The sequence below is a fragment of the Pleurodeles waltl genome, chromosome 8 (assembly GCF_031143425.1).
Source record: "Pleurodeles waltl isolate 20211129_DDA chromosome 8, aPleWal1.hap1.20221129, whole genome shotgun sequence".
In the NCBI taxonomy this organism is placed as follows: Eukaryota; Metazoa; Chordata; class Amphibia; order Caudata; family Salamandridae; genus Pleurodeles; species Pleurodeles waltl.
The window spans coordinates 1489469180-1489480864 of record NC_090447.1 but is presented as its reverse complement, the minus strand read 5'-3'; the positions used below and the strand labels follow the sequence as shown (position 1 = coordinate 1489480864).

Here is an 11685-nt window from a genome sequence, read left to right as displayed (position 1 = left end):
GGGTTCTGAGATCTAATATTGGCCTTAAGGTTCCGTCCTTTTTGGGAATGAGGAGGGAACAGTGAGTAAACTCCTGTTCCTATTTGATTTTGTGGCACTGCCTCTATTGCTTGTTTGAGTAATAGACATTTTACTTCCTCTTGCAACAGGGCAATATGTTGTGTGGAGAGGTTGTGTGGTTTTGGTGGAATATTTGGTGGAGTTTGTGGCAATTCTATGCACAGCCATTGCGGATAATTGATAATACCCAGCTGTCTGTGGTAATGGGTAGCCAATTGTTGTGGAACCTTTGCAGTCTTCCCCCACAGGTGAGGTGTGAATTAAGAAGGGATGGATCAAGTCACTGCTTTGCCTGTTGTGAGGCTTGTTTTGTTAATTGATATTTTCCCCTGCCTCTGGGGTACTGGCCTCTGAAAGTGCTTTTGAAACCACCTCTTTGATATTGAGGTTGGTAGGCCGACTTTGGTGGATGCCTCAGGTGTTTGGGTTCTAAATCCACCTCTGTATTGGGGCTTACGAAAGGATCCCCTGTATTGTGTAGTATACAAAGCACCCATGGCTTTTGCTGTGTCAGAATATTTTTTCATTTTTTCAATGGCTGTGTCCACCTCTGAGCCAAAAAGCGGTTTCTGGTTAAACGGCATATTGAGGACAGCCTGTTGTATTTCAGGCTTAAATCCTGAAGACCTAAGCCATGCATGTCTTCTTATTGTTACCGCAGTGTTGCTGGTTCTAGCTGCTATATCTGCAGAGTCTAGGGCTGACCTGATCTGGTTGTTGGTGATGGCTTGCTCTTCCTCTACTATTTGTTGTGCCCTCTTTTGCTGTTCTTTGGAGAGATGGACATCTTGAGAAGTGTTGAGTACCATGGTTGTCTGGCCCATGTGGGGGCTACCAGGATGAGGGATAGTGATGGTTGCAACATCGTCTGTACCATGTGTGGAGGTCGCATGGGTCAGGCAGGAAAAGCATAGGCAAAGATTCCTGACCAGTTCACCCATAGTGTATTGCCCATGGAATGAGGGTGTGGGACCTGTAAATGATTGGACATTTAGCATTTTCTGAGGTGGCAAACAGGTCTACACGTGGAGTACCCAATGGTGAAAGTAGTGGAGTAGGACTTGGGGGGTGGAGTATTAACTCATGGACCTGTTGATGCACCCTGCTGAGCAGGTCTGCCAAGATGTGATCCACTCCTGGAAGATACTCCACCAGGAGGTGCATGTGGTGATGGAGTGCCTAATGCTAGGTTTGCTGTGCTAGTCACCCTGCTTTAGATGATAATCCATTGCAGTGATATCTGTTTTGATCAGGATCATTGTGTACTGAGTAAATGGAAGGGAAGCTTTGAGAGTGAGATGTACAGCAAGGAGCACAAGGTAGTTTATGTGGTGCACCTGATATGGAGGAGGCCACATTCCCTGTATGTTAATGTGACTGAGATCGGCTACTTAGCAGACCAGAGTGATATCTGTGAGGATGATGGCTTGAGGAATGGGGTCTTGGCTAGACATTCACTGCAACAGATTGTTGCAGTTTCACTTATGCAGAGAATGATGGGCGCTTTCCTTCACCAACACTAGATTTTCCCAGTGACCTTCTGCTTGTAACCACTGAGCTGAAAGACATTTCTGTGGCGAACACAAAGGAGCCGGGCCTGGGGTAGTATGGCGGCACAGGAGACCTTCATGCCTAAGAGGCACAGTGAAGCTTCTGACTGTGAGTTGAGGATTGGGCTGAAAAAGAGGTGCTGGAATGCTAACACACTCTGTGGACAGGTATACGTTTTTGCCTGGGGCCGCATTAAGACCAGCCTCTAGGAAGAGGTGGATTTGGAGAGTGTGCATGAGTGTGGTCTAGGTTTTGATAGTTGCTTATGCTCTTAATCAGCCAATTGTCAAGGTAAGGCAACACATGGATGACCCTCCTGCTTAAATGAGTGGCTAGCAATGCTAGACTGTGAAAACGCTTTAAGAAGTAGTGGCCCCAAAGGGAAGTACTTTGAACTGAGCGTGATCGCCACTTACCAAGTAGCGGAGGTTTGCATCAGTCGGCAAGATGGATAGGGCTATGATAGTAGGCAGTCTTCCGATCTAAAGCTGTCATGTGATCAACTTTCTGGAGCAGAGATACCTCCTGTGCAGTTACCATATGGAAATTTCTGAAAGGATGTATCGATTGAGAGGCCCAAGGTCATACATCAGCCAGAGGGAGCCATCCTTTTTTTGGCACGAGGAAGTAAAGCGAGTAGAATTCTTTGCCACAAAGGTGGCAGGGCAATCGTTCTGTGGCTTCTTTTTGAAGGAGCATTTGTACCTCTTTTTTGAAGGAGGTTAGGATGTTCCCTGCTGAGGATGTGGGTGCTGGATGTTGGAAGGGGTGGGTGAGAAATTGAAGGGAGCAGCCATTGCGAACCACCAGTAACACTTACTGGTATGAGATTTTCCTCCCAGCAAAGAAGGAAATGTTGCAGTCTCACCCCAACAGGTGTTGTGGGAGCAAGGGGGAGTCAATGCTTGTAGGTGGCACCTGTCTTACCGGAGTCACCCGTGCCTTTATTGTTTGCCCTGTAGGCAGTCCCGGTGTACCCCTCTTGCAGCTTGGTGGTGGAAAGAATGTTTCTGTCTCTGGTATGAGGGGCTCAGATCTGAGGAAGTGGTACCGATGCCTCCAAAAGGAGACACTCTTGGAAGAGGTCTGGAGGGCACCCATAGATTTTATGATGCTGATGTTCTTTTTGAGGTTTTTCAGCATCTCGCCAACCTGCGGTCCAAATAGATTTTCACCATCACAGGGCAGGTTGAGGAGATGCCGTTGAACCTGTGGTTTGAAACTTGAAATGTGCAGCCTGGCATGATCTCTAATGAGGGCACTAATACTGACCCCTCCCCCCCCTTGGAAGTCTTGTTGGCGGCATCAAGGGTGCGTAGAATGGGGGCACTGGAGATAGTTTTGCCCTCTGTGACCATTAATTCGCCCTTCTTTCTGAATTCCTCCGAGAGATGCTTGACTAGTTCTTGCACCTCATTCCACAGTGCCCTTCATTAGCGGGAGAGAAGGCCTAAAGAGTTGGCTAGCCTCCAATGGGTGGTGGCCCCCACCACCACCCACTTCCCTGTGGTATTAAACTCCTTTCTCTCCTCGTTGGGTAGGGTGCCTTGCCAGTGGCACTAGCAGGAGCCCACTTGCGTGCAGTGTGTACGGTGAGGGAGGCTGGTGGGACATGAACCCGATATAGACTGGGTCGATGGAAGACAGCTTGTACTTTTTCTTCAAACCTCAGTGTTACAACCATGGCCTTTACTGGACCTTTAAAGGCATGTTAACAAGCTAGTCTTTCTGATTTGGATAGTGTCTGCACTGGGAAGTCATTTTGTTTGTACACAATATGCATATTCAAATTATGAAAGGTGGCCGCCTGCTAGATCACCTCATGGTAAGATGTGGTATCGTGTACCGGAGATGCCCTCACAAGGTACTGATGTTAATCTGTGTCTTCCTGGGGAAATAGGGGGGCGATCCAGATAGACTACACAGTGGTTGTCTTTGTGGGGTCTGGGTGAAAAGGAGCCTCATAAAGGTCCTCAGGTCAGAAATTGCTGCCAGGCTTGTAATATGGAGATCCCTCTGGAGAGTGTGGAGGCATGGGGGTAGTGGTGATGGAGGAAGAGGTGGAAGGAGGGAGTGCTGGGGCGATGGCTCATGGCCCCATCTTTATGGTTTTTGAGCGCTCGAAGGAGCTTCCAAGCAATTTAGTTTCCTCTTCTGAGACACAGTCTCAGAGTTTTGGTGGATGTAACTGTCAAAATTCTTCCCTTTTTGGAATGGATGAAAAGTCTTTCTGCCTTGCATCCTGTTCCTCTTGAAGCCTTTGTATGATGAGTTGCTCTGAGTTGTCAGGCCCTGACATCATCATTCTTCAGCACCGATGGCAGTTTCAGACTCAATGACTGCTTCGGTGCCAGCATCAAATGGGTCCCCAGCTTCAAAGGGTCCAGAGGCTTATGAAACTTCAGGCTTCGCTGCCGTGAAGGGGAGGTGTTTGAGGTTAGATGCTTTTTCTCTGAGGTCTTTGGTCAGTGCTGACAGAGCCCAAAGGCAGCAGAGAACCAGAAGCCTGGGAAGTTTTGGATGTGGGAACAATGCCGAACTGCCACAGTGTTGATGCTCTGTCAGGCCTCTCTACAAGCTTAGGGACATATTTCTGGCCTGGTTTGCATTGCTCTTGCACCATGCAACGTGGTGCAAGAGCGGCACAAACCTTAAGTGACCCTGCATGGCTTCATAAATCTTGAGCAATGTAATGGAGCACAAACCTCTGTTACATTACTCTGCGCCAGGAAGGTGTTTCCGTGGGTGTTCCCACACAACAACCATTGATTTTGCTGCATTCCCAGATTTACAAGAATTTGCAAATCTAGGAATGTGCCAAAAAGATACTCCTTCCCAGAAGAGGTGCAACAAGGAGAAATATTTTTTCTCCTCGTTTTTTCCCTCTTTCTATGTGTGCTGCAAAATGCAGCACACGTAAAAAAAGAAAAAAGCCTCTCAAGATTGATTTTGTACAAAAACAATCCTGCAGGCACCCTGCAGCATAGTGCACGGGTGCCTACGTTGGCACTAAGCTGCCTAAAGGGACCAGCACAGAGGGAAAAGGACAGGAATGCACAATATTGGCTAACTATGACACAATCCTGTCCTTTGCATGTGATGCAGAACAGAAAAGCAAGGCGACTTGCTGCGCTGCCCTGCAAACAAAGCCCATAAATAAATAAAATATTAAATAAATATGGGATTTAATGTGAGTGCCGCTGTGGACGTATTCACAGCCCTTGCAGAGGTTTTCGTTCACGAACCGGTGGGCGTGGAGGGAAAAGGGACCACTTTGCCTTCCTCCGATTAGACTCAGAGGAGAAACCAGCCTCTGGGGGGAATAAATGGGTGATGGAGTAGAATGCCAGAAGGGTCAGCAATCGATGACGAGCAGCAATTGATCCCTGAAGATGCCAGAGACACTTGAAGGATTGTGACTGCATCTTTTGATATGCACAACATCACTCCTGGCAGTATTAAATAGTTTTTTTTTTTTTTAGTGGAAGATCAGGCAGGCTTCACACGTAGTACAGCTATGGTAAGGAGGGAGGCAGAGGTTACAATTCTCATGGCTGTTGGACCAGTTACTTTGTATGGCAATGGGGGAAACTCTGGAAAGGCATCTGTGCACATTCTCCTATGAAAGTGTTAGTGACAGTAACTGGCCCGGAGCTCCAGAGTGGGCCTGATGTAGGGCCGTAGCTTCAAGGGGGTGTAATACGTGTATCTTCTTATAAATAGTTGGGTACAGGTACTTGCAGTCGGGTATGGTGAGGTGTCTGTTGAATTTCACCAAGAATGTTTACATACACACAGACAAAAACACATTCCCCTCTATTTTGAAAGTCCTCGAAAATATTGGTTATTTTACAAAGTAGTGGAGCATATTTACAAGCCCCTGTCGCCATATTTACAAGGTGGCGCTAAGCCACTTTTTGTGGCCTAACACTGCCTTGTAAATATGGGCCCCTCCGACTCAGTTTTCTGCAGCAGAGGAGCATGCAATAGGCGTTGCTTTGGGAGCCCCAGCACAACACCCATTGCTTTTGACGCTGCAACAGATTAACAAGAATTTGTATATCTGTGGCAGCATCAAAAACTACAGACACCCCAGGGATGGCTTTAGCATGGTGCAACGAGGAGAAAAAGTATTTCTTCTCGTTTTTGCTTTTTCCGTGGTGCTGCATTCTGCAGCACACATAGAAGGAGCAAATTGCCATGAATGATTGCTTATGAGCAGGAAGGTGTTCTTTCTTGCCCATAAACAATCATTCATTAATGACAATTTGCTACTTCTATATATTCTGCAGCACACACAGAAGTGTCAAATCGCCAATGTAGATTGTTTATGTGCAGAAAGACACACCTTCCTGCACTTAAACAATCATTATCTTCAATGCAGACACCCTTGAACTTCGGTGCAAGGATGTCTGCATTGGCAGCTAAATTTAGCGCAAATACAGCACATACCAGTGTTTCAGAATTGGTGCAGCATGGCCAATTTTTGCACAGCGCTGCACAAGTTCTTTGTAAATCTGGCCCAGTGTGTTTTCTCTCACTAAGTATTCCTACCAATCCAAATTTCTCACCCTTTCCACTGCTCCTTAGGCCCTTCTCATGTGCCCCGCTTGTCCTATAATGTATTTTAACATATGCCAGCATGATTGTTGGAAAATCTAAAGCTCATACACTCACTCCAACTCCTCCCCCCCTCCCCTTGGTCTTACTGACCAAAGTACACTCCTGGACCAAGGCCAGAGCAGTTGGTATGCATTCGACTGAAAGTTGGCCTTTAAAGGGTGCTGTCTAAAGTAATGTGCTTAGAACTCTCACATATAGACAGCTGACCTTTAAGCTTCTTTCAATAGCATTCGGGGTCCGATATTTATTCGTACGCTGAGCAAATTAATAAAAATCGCAAGGTCTCAGGCCTTCTCTAAAAATGCCCATCCGCCCCTCCACAGGTCCCGCTTCAGTCCCCTTGGTTACACCTGGTGAGTCATGCTTTAAGATGCGGACAAGGAATTAGTCTAAATAAATAAAACCAAATGACGCTTTCTCCGGGATGCAGGTGATGATTTGCTAGGTCCCCCTTGCCGATACTGTCAACAACAGCAGTTACTTTAGGAGTTCTGAGATAGTCCTAATCATAGACAGCTACTCATTGGTGAGGACCTTGTCACTAGACTAGTAGTCGACAGTGGCCTCACTGACATAAGACATACGGTAGATGATAAGTTTGGTCATTGTGAACATGTCTCTCATTGAGGGCTCTGCCATCATCGGATGAAGAAGTGCAAAAGCACAGGACAGCCAACCACAGCACAAAGTGATGAGACAGAGGATGCTGCAGATGCACAGGTCTTCGGAGGGAATCTACCCGACAACCCCCAGTTTAAGAGCCATCAGAGACCTACTCCAGAGTATCAGAGTCCACTTGTTCCCCCTCTTAGCTTGAGGGAAGATGCATTTCAAATTAGAACACTGGAATGTTGAGAGCTCCACTGAAGACAAAGGAGTCGAAAGCACAGATGATGAAGGCTTTTCCAAGTATCTGTGCTGAATTTTACCATGTGGGCCCAAAGAAACGTGAATCCCTGTAGGTACACATCCAAATCCGATGCTAGGATGGCGCTGCTGCCAGGCACATTGCCAACCAAGGGTGGTGCCTCAATGCATTTCATAAATCGAAAGAGTGATGAAAAACAACTTGCAGACATCTGAGCCCAACACTAGCTGGCAGGAGTATGCAGAACACCAGTACCCACAGCGTTATGAACTACAAACCCCCAGTTCCATTTCTTTTAAGAACCAACACTTGTGTAGCCTTGTTCATCCATCATAGCTGCTATAGGATAAGAGCACACAGAACTTCTGAAGTTGTGTCTTGCAAAAAAAAAAATAAGTTAATGCCAATTTGTTGCACTCTTTTAGAGTTCTGCTTTCAAACATATTTAAAAACCACATATATGTAACACAGTAAGCAAATGGGGGGTGCATGTGCAAACTTAATTCTGTACGAGTCACTATCAGAAGTTACTTAATTTATTGGTACAGGATAGTCCTTTTTCTTGCACTGCCACATATAGTCTCTCGTAAGGCAATAACATCAACCCTGGTGGACAAGGATATTTGGAGGTATCCGCAGCAGAATTCAGAATCATCATTGCGAGTTGATCATAGCAAACTTTTTAAGACCACAGGCACAGAAGGCGTGAAGTTTGTGCAAGCGCCATCAAACCTGCGCTAAGAGGTAGAAATTCATGTCGAAGAAGCCGGACGGTCTTCCACACTACTAGACTTGGCTATGTGGGCACAGGGCATGGCAAATTCCGTTCCCCAGTGAGAAGTCAGAAACACTGCATGGCAGGCTGCATGCCTGTATCACAGGTTGGCTCAGTAGAAATCTCAGTACAGACAGACATGGAGTCTGCTCTTCAGCAATGCAGGAAAGCACAACCCCGCCTCTCCTCCTTCCTCAAACATACTCCCCTCTCCTCCTCTCTCAAACATACCCCCCCTCCTCCTTCCTCAAACGTACACACCGGAAAACAAATACCAGCTCATTGGAAAACAGGTTTATGACGTACGCTTTGAAGATGAGAGGTTCAATAGCGCACACAGAGGTGATCGCCAATAATCCTTTCACAGCAAACTGCAAAAGAGATCTTAGAGCAGTTTGCATATAGGAAGTCCTCAAGAAACCCATAAAGCAATATTATATACATAGCGCCAACCATGACTGCGTCTCTGAAGGTAGCGACTTGCCTTTGACGCATTAGTGAACAATAGTTGTCCCTGCTAAGTTACACAGAAGTCACCTTGAAAAACCTCTCTTTCTGAACAAGTAGCATAACTTGTACAATAGCCATAGCTCCTGCTCAAAGAGACACAAACATACAAGCACTTCATCTTCTAACTCTACTCTTGCCAACTACAGAACAGACACACACAGGTAGAAAAAACCTTATTACCTACCACTTCTACTACTCCGTCTACAGCAGTACAGATGACTGACATCTGAGTGCACAAGTATCTTTCTGTATAACATTCCCACTGCTTGAGTTCCATATTAGAGACACACACATGCAAATATCTCAGCATGAGACTTTAAAAAGTCTTCACCCACCTACGATTTCCATCAGACAAAAACATACCAAGGGATGTCATGTACATTCTCTACCCCTAGAGGGATCCCAGCGTCACATGCTGGAGAATACCATATTATCTGTCATGTCTTCCCTCTACATCCTCAGTGGTCCAGGCAAGAAAAAGTCATAGGCAGGCGAACACCGCTAGTCTGCCCTCTCCATCCATGAGGGCCTTTTTAGAGAGACAGGGAAAAGACTACATCAGGACCCGAGTCAGTACCGCCTCTTGAGAGCCAGACATACTTGGTAACGAGGCAGTAAGTACCTAGCAACCTGCCTTCTTCCCCCCTCCATCTTTTTGAGGTACAGATGTAAGTACACATACAAGAAACTGTCTTCTCCAATGCTAGTACACTTAGGCCCATATTTATACTTTTTTAGCGCCGCATTTGCGTCATTTTTTGACGCACAATCGGCACAAACTTACAAAATACCATTGTATTTTGTAAGTTTGCGCCGCTTTTGCGTCAAAAGGCGGTGGAAATGCAGCACTAAAAAAGTATAAATATGGGCCTTTGTACAGGCACATGCCTTTTGGATCACTGGTTACACTTCACTAGGGTAAAAAGGGTAAAAACAAAAGAAACTAGACATGTCAACAAAAAAACATAAAACAGCCACAAAATTCATATCAATGCTCTACAAAGTGCATTTACAAAAAGGTCTCACTGAAGCATCAATGTGTACATTCATGTGCTTGGTTTTCACCAGTGGTTGGAGGCCCATTTAATCTGAATTTGCTCCTTTTTGGAACAGTGCAGTTTTTACTATGATCTAAAATGCTCTTAATCCGATGCCTTAAACTATTTTCTAGAGCTCAGTGATAAATTCTTTGCACAACAAATGTCTATCGGAAAATACACAACAAAAATACATAGAGCACAGTCCTGAGTTAATAATGCCTTCAGTTTTTCACTGTTTGTGTGTGCAAACAGACCTTGTCAGGGCACCTGATTGGACAAAGGACTACCCACAACTAAGATTGTGTGTAACATCATCACTTTCTCTTCCAGAGAAACGTTCCCACTTGTCATGTATGATAGGTTGTTGCCTCCAGTGCAGCTCCAGCTTTCCTTACACAAATGCATGTTATACCTTTGTTTTTAAAACGCAGCAGTCATGCCAGAAGCCAACAAGCAGTTGCATGGGATCTGCATTCCACTCGCCAAACTTCCCTATGGGCCACCATGCTGGTATCCTGAACAGCAGCTCGTAGGAATGCATAAACGAAGACCAGACAGACTTCTGAGACTCATATCCTGGTGGACACTTCCCAGCAACACAGAAAGCAGAAGGTGTTGAGTGTTTCAGTCGTTTCCTCTGCTGAAAACCTCCATTATAAGAGGGCTGTTGTCTGGCTGGATGTCATGAATCTCCACAACCTGTTTACAATATTCCACGTTCATGCTCCGCAGCTCAGTCAGGCACCGTATAATTTTGGGAAACAGGAACCTGAAATTAAGCAAAGACATGCAGGCAGTTAAGACAAGAGCTGGGGGGTCACGACATGGGGGAGCTGTGACATTTAGGGGGGAAGTCACAACAACATATGGGGGGGTGGATGAGTCACCACAACATAGGGGTGGACGAGTCACAACGGTGGGGGGGTAGGAGTCACCACAACGGGGGGGGGGGCAACAAGTCACCCTCAACAAGAAGGGGGATGGACGAGTCACCACAACAATGGGGGGGGACGATTCACCACAACAATAGGGGGGGTGACTGAGTCACCACAAAGGGGGGGGGGGGAGGACGAGACACCACAACAGAGGAGGGGGGGAACGAGTCACCACAACAGAGGAGGGGGGGAGAAACGAGTCACCACAACAGAGGAGGGGGGAACGAGTCACCACAACAGAGAAGGGGGGGGAAACGAGTCACCACAACAGAGGAGGGGGGGGGGAACGAGTCACCACAACAGATGAGGAGGGGGGACGAGTCACCACAACAGATGAGGAGGGGGGAACGAGTCACCACAACAGGGGAATGGGGAACGAGTCACCACAACAGAGGAGGGGGGAGGATGAGTCACCACAACAGAGGAGGGGGGGGATGAGTCACCACAATAGGTGGGGGAACGAGTCACCACAACAGGGGGGGGACACAAGTCACCACAACAGAGGTGGGGACACAAGTCACCACAACAGAGGTGGGGGACACGAGTCACAACAGAGGGGGGGGGACACGAGTCACAACAGAGGGGGGGGGACACGAGTCACAACAGAGGGGGGGGGACACGAGTCACAACAGAGGGGGGGGGGGGACACGAGTCACAACAGAGGGGGGGGGGACACGAGTCACAACAGAGGGGGGGGGACACGAGTCACAACAGAGGGGGGGGGACACGAGTCACAACAGAGGGGGGGACACGAGTCACAACAGAGGGGGGACACGAGTCACAACAGTGGGGGGGACACGAGTCACAACAGTGGGGGGGACACGAGTCACAACAGTGGGGGGACACGAGTCACAACAGTGGGGGGGACACGAGTCACAACAGAGGGGGGACACGAGTCACAACAGAGGGGGGACACGAGTCACAACAGAGGGGGGACACGAGTCACAACAGAGGGGGGACACGAGTCACAACAGAGGCAGTCACAAAAGAGGGGGGAGCACGAGTCACAACAGAGGGGGGAACATGAGCCACAACAAAGGGGGGGAACACGAGTCACAACAGGGGGGGAACACGAGTCACAACAGGGGGGGGAACACGAGTCACAACAGAGGGGGGAACACGAGTCACAACAGAGGGGGGAACACGAGTCACAACAGAGGGGGGAACACGAGTCACAACAGGGAGAACGAGTCACGGGGGAACGAGTCACAACAGGGGGGGAACGAGTCACAACAGGAGGGGGAACGAGTCACAACAGGAGGGGGAACGAGTCACAACAGGAGGGGGAACGAGTCACAACAGGAGGGGGAACGAGTCACAACA

General features: G+C 47.6%; 1 protein-coding gene across 2 annotated transcripts in view; it reads right to left on the bottom strand.

Moving 5' to 3' along the window:
• Positions 1 to 7620: 7620 nt before the first annotated feature.
• The window catches only part of NR1I2 (nuclear receptor subfamily 1 group I member 2), a 260681-nt gene continuing 256616 nt past the window's right edge, over positions 7621 to 11685 (bottom strand). For both annotated transcript variants that reach the window (XM_069202689.1, XM_069202690.1), the window contains one exon: positions 7621 to 10196. In XM_069202689.1, the coding sequence (XP_069058790.1) occupies positions 10052 to 10196 (145 nt within the window). In that variant the 3' untranslated portion in view covers positions 7621 to 10051. The remainder of the gene's footprint in view (positions 10197 to 11685) is intronic.